The sequence below is a fragment of the Agelaius phoeniceus genome, chromosome 11 (genome assembly GCF_051311805.1).
Source record: "Agelaius phoeniceus isolate bAgePho1 chromosome 11, bAgePho1.hap1, whole genome shotgun sequence".
Lineage (NCBI taxonomy): Eukaryota > Metazoa > Chordata > Aves > Passeriformes > Icteridae > Agelaius > Agelaius phoeniceus.
In genome coordinates, this window is record NC_135275.1 from 1385183 (window position 1) to 1398470 (window position 13288).

A 13288-nucleotide genomic window follows, 5' to 3' on the forward strand; every position below is an offset into this window, starting at 1 on the left:
CCCGGATCCCCCGCCGCGTTCCCCCGGGCCGTGCCCGCAGGAGGAGGATCGCGCTGAGCCTGCCCGCAGGCAGGTGATCCGTCTGCCGCTCCTGTTCCCCTCCTGCCCACCTCCCCGCCTCGCTTCCCCCCCCGGCTGGACAACTCCCTCCTTTGGAGAACACGCCCAAGTAGCTGAAAAAGAGAGAAAGAGAGAAAAAAAAAAAGGGGGGGGGGGGTTTGTGTGAAGAAGAGAGAGAGCCAATTCACACCGAAGGTGGGGACGCGGCTGGCGCTCGCAGGACCCCGCAGCCCGCCCAGCCCCGCGCTCCCGGACAGCGCCCGCAGCGGGGCCGGCAGCGCGGGCGGAGCGCAGCCCCGGCGGGGCCATGCCCAGAGCCGGCGGGGGCTCGGCGCGGAGCCGCGGGCGCTGCGGGGCGCGGCGGGGGCTGCCCCGCTCGGCCGGGCGGCCGTGAGCGCCAGGGACGGAGCGGCCCCGGCCCCGAGCGCGCCGGGCATCGTTTCGCGTGTTGGTCTGAGCCACGGCAAGCAAGGAATATGAACAGGAAAACAAGGCGCTGGATCTTCCACATCTTCCTGAGCCTGGGGATTGTGTATATCAAGATTGGGTAAGTAACTTTTTTTTTCTTTCCTTTATAACAATCGCGCTCTCTTTCGCGCTCAGCCCAACCTGCCCAGACCTGTTACTATTTAACTCGAGAAGTCTCAAAAAAAAAAAAAAAAGAAAAAAAGTGATGATGGTGGAGATCACGATTATTTCTCAAAAGACAGGTACAGCGCACCTCGGAGCGACCCTCCAGGGGGGCGAGGCGGCGGCCCCGGCGATGTGCGGGGCTGCGAGGGGCTGGGCGGCGGTCCCTGCCGGGGAGGGACGCCGGGGCGATTTCCGGGCAGCCGGCCCTTCCCCAGCCCGGTGCGGGGTGCCCCGGCCGCTCCCTGGCCGGTACCTGCCCGCGCCTCCCGCAGGGACATCCCTCGGCCGCTGCTGCCCGGGGGGACAGCGCCGCCCGGCCCGGGAGGGGCGCAGGGAGGGCGGCGGCGCTCCGGACCCGCAGCATCCCCGGCCAGGTGCGCTGGGTGCGGGAGGAGGCGGCGCGGCCCCGGGGCAGGGAGCGTGGGTTGTCCCCCTCCCTTCCTTCCCTCCCTCCCTCTCTCCTTCTCTCCCTCTCTCCTCCAACTGCTCGGCAGGTTTGGGAAAAGCCTCCCAGCCCGCTGCCAGTGCGCGGCCCGGGCAGACAATGCCGCTGCACGCACTTTAATTCTGGAAGGAGGAAGTTTGGTCCTGTTTTGGCAGGAGCCCGCGCGCTGCCGATCTCTGCCTCGGCTTGGAGAGAGGGACGGGGAGAGGGCAGCGGCAGGGGAGAGGCGGGCGCTCCCCGGGGCACCGCCAGCGCCGGGGCCGCGGCACGGGAAGGCAGCGGGTGCCGCTCTGCCTCCGGGACCCGCCTGCCCTCAGCCACCGCCGCTGTCTTGTCGTTGCAGGGGTTTCTCCTCTGTGGTGGCCCTGGGAGCCAGCATCATCTGTAACAAGATCCCGGGGCTCGCCCCCCGGCAGCGGGCGATCTGCCAGAGCAGGCCCGACGCGATCATTGTCATCGGGGAAGGGTCCCAGATGGGCATCAACGAGTGCCAGTTCCAGTTCCGCAACGGCCGCTGGAACTGCTCGGCCCTGGGCGAGCGGACGGTCTTCGGCAAGGAGCTCAAAGTGGGTACGTGCTCTGGGCTCTGCTCCGCCCACCCGAGGGCAGGGGATGGTGGTGGCACGGGCACCGGGGGTGGCACGGGCACCGCGGGCACCGCGGGCACTGCGGGCACTGTGTGCACCTGGGCGCTGTGCTGGCACTGCCGACCTGCTCCCTCCCGGCAGGGCACCTGCCTGCGCTTCACTCCCATGTGTGCCAGCTCCCACCTGGGCACTATTTCACAGCCCTGCTCTCAGAAATCCTCTCCAAAAAGCTTCCCGTTTGTGTGCACAGGACCCGATTCATGTACTTAGGGATGGGAGAAAAGGAGACTGGCTCTTGCTGAAGGCAGCGGTGAGAGCCAGAATGCTGAGCAGAGCTGGAACTGCACTTGTGGGGTGCAGGCACCCCCAGGGATACTGGGCTGATGTTCGTGCCTGGTGGGATCCAGGCACAGCCATCAGTCTCACTGTCAGAAATTCCCAGCACACAAAATCCTTCCACAGCAGCTGTGCCCCTGTGCCACGAGGAAGAGTGGGTGTGTTCTGCTTTGGGATGTCAGGGCATTCACAAACGCTGGTCCAATCAACTGACAGAAGATCCCACTTCCATTTTCCATGTTTTCAGTTATTGCAACAGTACAAAATATATGCAAATTCTGAACTAAAGCAGCATTAATAATAACTAATGTAAATACCTGAAGAAATGGGGCTGAGATTAAAACTCTCATGCCCCCATTCTGCAAAACACTGTAGTGAAATTTACCCAACGTTTCTTTGATTCCACTTAAAATGCAAAGACCAAGGACTGTGTTTTCCAAATACAGGCTAGTCTTTTTTAGAGCCACCACGGAAAGCTCACAGCTCTGCATTCCACGTCCAGAAGGATCTGTGGTTTCCAGTCTCTTCCCCATGTAAAATGAAGTTGCAAAAACCCAGAAACCCCATCAAGCAATACTTAGCATGGTAGAAAATGTGGATGTTTCATGAGGAGAGTAGGCAGCCCAGAGAACAGGGGCCAGGGGAGCCCTGAGCAGCCGTGGGGGAGCCCTGGATGGGCTGGCCCCAGGCACTGCTCAGTCCCATGGCAGGGTCTGTCCCAGGCCCTCATTGCTGGCACTGCCATGAAACACAGAGGTGCAGCCTTGCCACGGTGCTCTGGAGCCCCTGAGAACACTGAGTGTGTGTTTTACCACAGCCGTGCACACTGGGAGGTGTTCTCCAGAACTTTGGTAAGGCAGGAGCAGGAAGAGAGGAACTCGTCTCGGTTTGGAAACCCTGCCTTTCAAAACCTTTGATAATCACAGTGGCTCAAGTAGACAAAGTAAAAAGCTCCCTGCACAACACTGGGGATCATCTGAAAATGGAGCATTAATTCAGGTTAGCTCATTGTTTCTGTTCCTTGAGCTTAGCCCTTCCGGTCAGTGATGCAGGCAAGGCAAGTGTTTGCCACTTCTGTCAGTGAAGAGTCCATTTGGATGGCTGGCAGGTTTGGGCTCTTTTAGTCCAAGAGTAACATTTCCTAAAAGGAAAATGTGAGAAGGAGTTTTCTTCTCCCAGAAATTAGAAAATTGCGGAGTTGTTGTGGTCTGTTGTGTAAACATGCTCTCAGTTCCTTCCCTCCCTCCGAAAATTGAATTATTTAGCTAGCAGGTTATATTTAGGTCCTTTTAAAGAAAGTCAATATCAAAGGAAGTAGACTTTGATCTGTCTTTGAGGTGATAACTCTTAATATGTTCTATCTATCCATTATGAGGCTAAGATGGATAGGGCAAATTCTTCCTTGGTTTCAGAACACAGTCAAGAGTTGAATGGCATCCAAATTACAAAACTCCATAAAAATCGTTTAAGGAATAACAAACCCCTCAAATTTAAACAGGTTACACATGTTATTTTAAAGTAAACTTTGGTAAAAATCATAGGGGGTTGAAATCCAATGGTGATTTTTTCTTTTGCACAGACACTCCTGTGGCCTCAAGGATAAAACTACTTAGGCTCTCAAACACCACAAAATATTTATAACTGTTCCTGTTCAGGTGGTCTCCTTGCTTGGTCTCCTTTCTTCTGCTTCTTCCCTATCAGCGGGTACAGAAACTCTGAACATCTGACACAGCTCATCTTTCTATGGCTATGGGGAAAAGGCATCTCTTGCTCTTTCCCAAGGATCTCTGCCAGGGTGTGTTCCAGGTTACCATCCAGAGAAATAATATTTTCCTTGGTTAAAAAGGGTGCAACCTATGTGCCATAAAGCCGTAAGTCAAATTTGGTGCCCACAAACAAAAGGAGATCAGGTCTGAGGGCCTTACCCTGAATAGGAAAGAGAGATGTGGGACAAGAAGGACCATGAAGCCCTATAGGAAGGGTTTCAAGGTGACAGAGCCCCAGAACAGCCCAGGTTACCATTTGGTGAGGATAATGTACCCTCGGTGCTTTTTTAATTAGCCTTTGACGAGGTGTGTTCTAAAATACTGTTCCACAGCCCCGAGCACACCAGTCCCCTCCCTAGCATTTAAGAAGTGACTGTGCCTTTCAGGCAATGGCACCTGAAGTTATTGCCTGGGGAGTGCAGGGCACCTTTTGTCTGGCCACTTGCAATAAAGTCAGTGAGCCACACGTCAGCTCGTCCCTCTGTCTCTGCGAGGCTTCCTCTGCCTCTGGAGTGGTCCTGCTGGCCCTCTTGGCCCTCTGTGACGAGGAGGTATCTCCAGGGTGACAAAGGTGTGGCTGTCCTGGCCATGGCCCTGAGGGGTGGGTGCAGCCAGCAGGGGCTCACAGCAGCCTGGGAGGATGTGCCCGAGTAACTCCTGTGGAAATGGGGTTTGTGTGTGTCAGTCCTTACAAACAAACTCCCTTGGGTACCAGAGCATCTTGTGATCTATTTCCCAGCCCACAGCTTTGATGGCACACCAAGCCACATCTTCAGTTCCAGCTTTCTTTGCTTTTACCCCTGCTGGGTAATCTATTCTATGAATGTTATGCAAATGTACTGCAATTATTTAAATTCTCTTATTGCCATTCAGGGCAATTCCCCTCCTGGCCCTGTTGTTGTGTACCTAAGGGTCATGGCACTCTCTTCTTTTTTTCTCTTTTCCTATCTTTAAAATGGCAACAGGAATATTAACCTTATTGAAACACTTGGAATTCTCTAGAAGGAAAGCATCAAACAATATTTCCTTGTTCTAACCTGTAGCATGTGAGTATTTTTAAAAATTCACATACAATCCAGTATCCAGTGAAGTGATAGTTTATTTGTGGAGTTTATTTGTAGAGGTACAGTGAGCAACCCTTTGAATTCATCCTAGAGCATTTTTGTGCTCATGGGCTTGAGTTTCCCACTGGTGGCAGTGAGCTCCCACCAGTGCCCAGCACTGACTCTCCATTTCTTGGGTCATTTTATCTGCTTTGCCCTTCCAAAGAGAGGTGTCCCCTCCCGGCACCCTGTGGATGTAACCCCGTGCCAGCTGGTGACAGCAGTGCCAGGAGCACACAGAGAAGTCCCAAAGTGCCATCAGACTGCTCTGCTCCAGTCCCAGAGAGAGCAATGGAGACCAGATCAGCACAGGGACGATTTTTCTAGACCATTCCACAGACACCTTATTAATAATGTAGAATGGCAGAGAGAATTTCTAAAATAACCATGGAGATGATGCAACGCTGCAATTATGGACACACTTAAAACCAAATATCTTTGCCACAGTGGTCAGCAGTTCTGTTCCTGAGGACGGCCACAATCAAAACCAACGTTTTTAAAGCAGGATAGGCCAAAACCCTCCTGCCTGTCTGTCTTCAGGTGAAACATGGTTCAAGTCTGAGGATCTGAGATGCCTTTGATGGAGTCTGAAAATCAGATTTGGGCTCTGCTGGATCAAGGGCAGAGTGAGAGTTGTGGCAAAGGCTTTCCATCAGGTGCCTCAGGGGCCCATTTTGCAAGGTGCAACCTCGTGAGCAGGTGGCCAGCAGTGACGCTGCTGGTGTCCCAAAGGACTGCTTTGGGACACAACTACATTTCATGGGATCTGGAGGACACCACCACATTGGCATCATAGGGGGAAAAAACCCCATCTCCTTTTGCCACAAGTAAGCAGCACTGGCACTGTTAAAAAAGAAAGTGAAGTGGTACAAACTGTTTGACTGCATTTCCACAGAGGGAAATGGCCAAGTGGAGACTCCTCAGGACAGAACTGAGAGAAGAGAGGCACAAGAGCCCTGCAAAGACTGCAAGGACCCAGCAGGGGGGAGCATGGAGGGAGTCCTGAGGTGTGAGTGGTGGTCTGCAAGGAGCATTTCAGCAGAATCTTTCAGCCAGGTCCTCATCCTGGCCTTACTAAAATGCATCAATTCTTCGCTCTCTTCTACCCTGGAAAATGCTTCAGTACAATCACATTGATACTTCACCCACCTGACATTACTCTTGGGAATAAGCAAAGCTGAAATCAGAAGAAGAGTCCCCATAGACAGGCTGGTCCCAAAGCTGATGAGCACAGCAGGGCAGCCCAGCAGCTCTGCAGGCTGTGCCCAATGCCTTTGGCTCAGGGATCATCCCGGGCTGCCCTGAGGCACACACTAAACCAGGAGAGCCTCTATCCACTGCACTCTTGGCTCTGCACTGGACTGAATTAGCACTGATTCATTTGCCAGGTACCAAAATCAGCTTTTCTTCTCTGGCTTCAAACAATGTAAGGAAAGAGGGACATTCCCACTCCTGCCTATTGAAGCAAATGGCAACTGTCCTACAAGGCAAAGCCTTCACTAACCTGCTCAGAGCTGTCAGCTCTCCTGCTGGTATGGAAAAGAGAAGAAGATCTAGGACACTTTCCTCTCCAGCTGGGTAGATTTAACACAAAATTTAACAGGAAAGTTATGAGTAAATCTTCATATTGTCACTGTGTTATAGGCAAGCACTTGTGAAAACATCCCAGTAGAGGTGTGCTGAAGAACAGATTTAATCTTCAATCATTTCAGGGAGCATTTTGATTTTAAACACTGCTGTAGTCTCTCGTGCCAGGTTTTAAAGTCTGATTGTTTGAATTCCAGAATAACAGACCAAGTGAACAACCACTGGTGCAATCCCAGAATCCCAGAACCTCCTGAGCTGGAAGGGACCCTGAGGGATCACGGAGTCCAGCTCTGTCCCTGCACAGACACCCCAAAAATCCCACCCTGTGCATCCCTGAGAGTAGTGTCCAAACACTCCTGGAGCTCTGGCAAGAAAATCCTTCTTGTTTTTGTTTTGCATGGAAGATTACCTGCCCAGCTCTGTGGGAAACAAAGTTCTGAGTGCTGCTGCACTATGTGGTTTGGTGAATATTTAGAGGAAAGTTTGAGAAGTACTTTGTTTTCTCAACCACTGCTGTTAGGAAGCCCCCAAGATGCACAGAAAAAAAAATGTAATTAACGGGAGTCTTTCTATCCAGTCAGGTGAGGTCAGAGTTTGAATTTCTGTGCTAGGTTTCCAGCCCCTACAACCAGTTTTTACTGTCAATGTCTTGCAGGAGAACAGTTATTTGCAGGCAAAACAGAGGCCAGGCTGAAATATGGCCTGATCATCCAAAGCTGCTTTGTGCCAAAAAGTCAATCTTTCTCAGCAAGGACTGTCACTACAAGATAAAACACTGCCCCAAGGTCACTGCAGTTGGAATTCCCATCACAAGGTTTTCATACCTGCCTTCAGATGCGTCTTGTGAGTACTTGTTCCAGAGGAACAGAGAGATTGCATCTGACTGGGAAGCTGGGAGATCTGTGGCAGGGAAGGGTCCCCCAGGAGCGCTGGAGTCTGGGGGCTCAGAGCCCCTCAAAAGGGGAGACTTATTTGAATTCCAAAATAATGGCTCTGGGTTTTGCAGTGCACATGTCTTGAGTAGTAACTTTATGAATTTAAAGGGGGTATTTTCAGAAATAATCACTTTAGCTGGAGTGTTTCCTCTGCAAGAGTTTAATGTGTTGATGAAAGGAACTTTAGCTCATGAAAGTGGGCAGGGCCTAAACCCCCAGAGTCTTGAATGCCTCTTAAAGCCCCTCTGTACTTTATTTACTTGTACTAATCTTTGTAAAGCCACAGTGCTGTTTTATAGGGAACCATCCTTTTAAATCCAACTGAATACACTATTTTAAGGCACCAACCCCCCAAACTTTGTACAGAAGGGGAAGAAAAAATTAGGAAGAGAATACTTCTTTTTTTTTAAGCTACCATTCTTATTAATCACTTGTGCTAGATTAAAGAAAAATGAAAATAAAAAATCCTGGCAGACCATTTGTAGTCTACCAAAGAAGGAGGAGGCAAAGCCTGAAGCAGGCAGGGGATGGGTTCTGCTCTGCGTTTTTCCAGGCTGTGAATTATGGCCTCTATAGAGAGATGAGGAGTAATGTTTGCTGTGGCACATAATTGGCAAGGTATGCTGTGTTTTCCATCTTTATATTTTCCCAATCATATTTCAGCTCATGTCACTGCAGATAACTCCCTCTCTGACCCTTTGGCTTTAAATAGCAGAAAATACAACCCATGTTTTCCAGTGAGATAAACAGAAATTTGTCTCTCTTTTATTTCACAGCTTAGTCAATTTATGAGGGGGACTGATAGGGCAGGACAGGCTGTTTAGAAGCACCCTTAGATCCCAAACTGCTGAGCACCTACTGACTTCCTGCAAGTAAATCCACTCTGCATTTTGCAGGCTCAGGCTTTGTTTCCCAAAGGTATTGCACTCCTTTTAAAAAATAAGTTCCCATTTCTAATCTGTGTGAATGAAGTTTTTACAAAGTTTTCAAATGTAAAGATTAAACTTAAACCCAAGTGCCGTTAGCTAAATTAAAAGCAGAATGCAGACCAGTCTGTGCAGCTGGCAGACAGGCTGATCAGCCCAAACCCAGTCTAGCAAACATTCATATCCAAACTCAGGGGCATGCAGTGAGTGTTTGCAGAATGAAGGCTCCGAGGTGTGCGTGGGGTGTGTATAACTGTGCTCAGTGTTAGGAGAGAAGCTGCCCTGCTAATCCCTGAGTCTGCACCCACCTGGGACCCTCTCAGTGCTTCCCCTTGAGACAGCTGGCACCCCAGGGTGGTGCCTGACCGTGCAGAGCTCAGACACAGGTACAGAGAGCCTGGGAAGGTGCCCTGCCCAGGGCAGGGTCTGCAGACAGGACTCCAGTGCTTTGAGAGAGGATCTGCATCAGCAGGTGGAGCTGCAGAAATTTTGGGAGCCATCAATGCCAAGCTCTCTGCCATCAGAGCAAATGGAGCTGCAGTGTGCTGCACACCTCACTGTAGTCCAAAAAACACTGGAAAAGCAGAAGGATGTTTCTGTCCAACACCTGGAGAGAAGCCCCCGTGGTCCCACAGCACTGAGGCACTGGCTGGGGCTGGGGAGAGCCCCAGGTGAGGCTGAGGGAGCAGAGCCATGGCTGGAACCTGTCAGGTCATCGGCCCTGTGAATGGCCAGAGCAAGCTCTGACTGCTGCCAGATCCTTCTCTGGAGGTTCCAGTGCTTGGAGTTGAGCTCTGGAGTGTTTACCATGGTTTGTCTGAGATAAGGAGAAGAATGTGTGATTTGGGAGCTGAAAGGAGGGCTTGCAATTCTTGTACACATCCAGGGCAGGTTGGACGGGGCTTGGATCACCCTGGAGTGCTGGAAATGCCCTGCCCGTGGCAGGGGTGGAATGAGAGGAGCTTTAGGGTCTCTTCCAACCCAAATCCTTTGGGATTCCATGATTCTGTGACAGGTGACTCTCTACCTTTGCCCAACATCTGTAGGAGCAGCTGCCTGGCCATACCTTGGGAAAGCCACGTTTCCCCCTCAGATCCTCCAGGAATTTCAACTCTGCTGAAATCCAATGGAGAGGAGTAGAAATTCCACCTAAAAGTGGCAGGAGCACCCCCATGCTCAGGTTACCCTGTTTGGGCACAAACCCCTGGGATCTCAAGCACTGTCACAGAAGACACTCAGGCTGGTCTGAGCTTCCCCCCATGCTGGCATTTCTGTGAGCCAGGCCAGGGTAATGAGACTTGAAAAGTCAATCATTTATGAGAAACAGGAACAGTTGGATGCAGACGTGACAAATCCACATCACTTTTTCACCACTGCACGAGTGCCAAGGCACTTTCTACTTAGGCCAATCCTTCTAGGCACTTACTTTGTTTACCTTGAAATCTCCAAAATTTGAGTTTTTAAAAGCTGCTAAGATTTTCTTCCAAATAAGACAAACTTATAATTTATGTAATGTAATTTATGATCAGGCTTGACACTGGTTTCTGACTCTGCTTGTACTAATTTTGTATTTTCTACATTGTATTTTTCTCCCCTCTAAAAAGCAAAAGAGATGCTCAGCCTCTACAATGCTGAGTGTGTCAGATTCAAGTGGTTTTTGTTCTAGAACTTGAAAATAACTTGTGCTGAACAAAAGTAATCTGATCAAAATCAAAGGGAACAAAGAACCACACGTAAATTCAACTCAGAAATATTTCTTTGACAGTGTCCTGTTTGCTGCTTTGTGGAGGAGAAACCTGGTGTGATGCACTGCTGCCCTCTGAGAGATAAAGTGGGACTTCTTATTGTACACTGTTTACCAGTGCCTTTTTCATGGTGTTGTGTTTAAAATAGTGAGGGTGTTGATGAGTGTAAACTGGAGGAGACGGTCAACTCCAAATACACCTAAAGCCTGGCATTTCTCTTTCCACATTCAGGTTTTTATAAAAAGCCAAGAGTTCTAGAAAGCTTCATCTCCAATTTACATGGTCAAAACCAAAAAATTTTATGGGTTTTTTTTAAAGTAAGGAGAAACAAGGAATCCTTTGAGAAAGTCAGATAATTGACTGTTCCTTAATATTTATTAAGTTCCTTAATAAATGCAGCACTTTGCAGCATTAGGGAATACTGCCTTTGCTAATAGAGGGCACAAAGTTGACTATTAACAGATTGTGATAATGTCATCTTGTTTTCCATTTTACTTCCTCGATATAAGGAAGTGAACATTTGTCATTAAAAGAGACAAGCAGAGAAATCCAGATCATATTACACAAAAGGGATGCAGGCAAGGCTGAAGTATTGTAAGGTTTCTTTCCCAAATGATGGTATTTTTTTTTTGTGAAATGCAATGAGCAGCAGAAATGGGCTTGTTTCATGGGTAACAGACTCCTGCCAGCAGCTGAGGTCTGCCAGGACTCAGCTGAGGAGCACTTGGAGAAGGGAAGCAGATCTTCCCATCTGCACTCCCCTAATTAAGAGCCTGATTCTGATTCTATTGAACAAGGGTGCATTTTGTCATTGGAGAAGTAAGAGTAGGACAAGTTCTTGGTTTGGGAGATCCAAAAAATTTTAAGGGCCGTTTGACATACATGGGCAACCTCTGCAAACCTCCTCAGGCTGTGAAGGGCCCTCTCTCAGCTGACCTGGCCCCCAAAGCTTTGCAGATCCCGTAGGGTCCATGTGTGGGAAACACACACACCAGCATGCAACAAAACTTCAAAAAGAGAAATTAAATCTTAAAGTGAGAACCCCCCTCAGGAAACAGAAGCCTGTCATTATGGCCTTGTTACACAAAGTAATATTGGCCCAACCTCTGTCTCATAGCCCTCTGGTGAGGCTGTTACTTCACCTTGCTCTGGTCACGGTGCCTACAACAGGTCAGGATTTTTTCTTCATTTTATGAGAAATTTTGAAATCAAACCAAGACTTATTTCATTGAGTCAGCATAGATGTCAGTGTTGAAAACGTTTGACACCTACCATGTGAAAAAATCATCCCAGTTGAGTTAAAATGTTTTCAGAACACAAGTAAAACAGAAGTGGTTGTCCTGTAAAAATACAATTTAGTGTAGAATTAATTTTTTAAATAAAACCCTATTTCTGAGCTGAATTTTTAAAAGATTGAATACAGGTGCTTTCAAAATTTAACCCCCAAGACCACCTCTTTTGTTTTCCTTTCTTTATTTTTGAGCTCTAACATTTTCCACCCCATCCTTCTGGTTTAAGTTTAGTTTGCCTACTTCTAATAGCATCTGGAAATACAGAGATGAAGCTGGCTTGATGCCTTGGAGTGGCCCCCCTAGAACAGAGGCTAGGCAAGGTAAAGAGAATAAAGTGGGTATTTATTGAAGGCCTTTAACAGGGACACCTTGGGCAGCCAGAGGCCTCCCAGAGGCTGCACCCAGAATGGACGGTGGTCACGAGCTTTTCAGACAATTATAAGTTTGGCCCATTTATATATCAGGGGTTAATTCTTCAATTACAGCTGCAGATATTTAAGTCGTTTACCCGCAGTTTCCTCCTCCCCGTTCACTTTTGTTTATACTTTTCATGGCCTGAGGCTGGAGGATGTCCTTGAGTTTCAGGCCTAGAGGGATTTTTTGCCTGACCAAAACGCAGAGACGGTAACTAACACTCTGTATGGCATTTAGAGTTATACATTGATCAGTACAGGATTTGAAACATATAAAAGTTAAACTCCAAAGGCATCAGCCTGAACAACCCTTGACCTCCCCATGCCTCATGGAGAGCCATGGCTTTAGGGATGAGGACGCAGCAGGTCAATCCCATGGAGCAGAGCCCTGTTCATGGAGCAGGCAGTGCTGTGTGCCCACAGCATTGCCGTTCATGGAGCAGTTTCCAGCATTTCCAGGGTGCTGTGTGCCCACAGCATTGCCGTTCATGGAGCAGGTTTCCAGTGCTGTGTGCCCATGGCCCTGCCGTTCATGGAGCAGGTTTCCAGCATTTCCAGGGTGCTGTGTGCCCACAGCATTGCCGTTCATGGAGCAGGTTTCCAGCATTTCCAGGGTGCTGTGTGCCCACAGCATTGCCGTTCATGGAGCAGGTTTCCAGCATTTCCAGGGTGCTGTGTGCCGTTCCCCTGCCGTTTCCCTGCCCGCCGCTCACGGCCGTTCTGCCTTGCAGGGAGCAGGGAGGCCGCCTTCACCTACGCCATCATCGCGGCCGGCGTGGCGCACGCCATCACGGCGGCCTGCACGCAGGGCAACCTCAGCGACTGCGGCTGCGACAAGGAGAAGCAGGGCCAGTACCACAAGGAGGAGGGCTGGAAATGGGGCGGCTGCTCCGCCGACATCCGCTACGGCATCGGCTTCGCCAAGGTCTTCGTGGACGCCCGGGAGATCAAGCAGAACGCCAGGACGCTCATGAACCTGCACAACAACGAGGCCGGGCGCAAGGTGAGTGCTCCGCTGTCCCCGTGCCCGCCCCGGGGCCGGACGGTGCCCTGCGCGGCGCTGCCGTGCTGCCATCGTTCACAGCACACAAGCAGGCACCTCAGCAGGTTGTTGGGCCGTCTGCTCGTCAAGCATTTGTCTAAATGTTACTCTTTGCAGCTGTAAGAAAGGAAAAAAAAAAAATCAAACAAGTGTTTTATCTGGGAAGTCAAACGGTACTTCTGGTAACAAGCTGCCTGCTGCTGTGTGGGTGAGCAGGAGTCTTGTCAGGTTCAGACATGAATGTCTCACTCAGCTGAAAAGGGATCATTTTCAACCCCGCTGTTCAAACGTTGCTCTTTGTGTGAGAGCCGCCCCTGCAAAGGAGGGAAAGGCTTCAGCAGCGAGAGCCCGGCCTGAGCCCTTTGTCACTCCGTGTCCCACTGTGACTCGGATTTGGGTTCAGCACAGCAGCATTGCC

The 13288-nt window shown here is 50.0% G+C and overlaps 1 protein-coding gene across 1 annotated transcript in view; it reads left to right on the plus strand.

Annotated features, from left to right (window-relative positions):
* The first annotated feature begins 241 nt into the window (after nucleotides 1–241).
* WNT7A (Wnt family member 7A) overlaps nucleotides 242–13288 on the plus strand; it is a 37268-nt gene continuing 24221 nt past the window's right edge. Inside the window, exons 1-3 of the mRNA XM_054639946.2 lie at nucleotides 242–607; nucleotides 1482–1708; nucleotides 12560–12831. Coding sequence (XP_054495921.1) covers nucleotides 537–607; nucleotides 1482–1708; nucleotides 12560–12831 — 570 coding nt within the window. The 5' untranslated portion in view covers nucleotides 242–536. The remainder of the gene's footprint in view (nucleotides 608–1481; nucleotides 1709–12559; nucleotides 12832–13288) is intronic.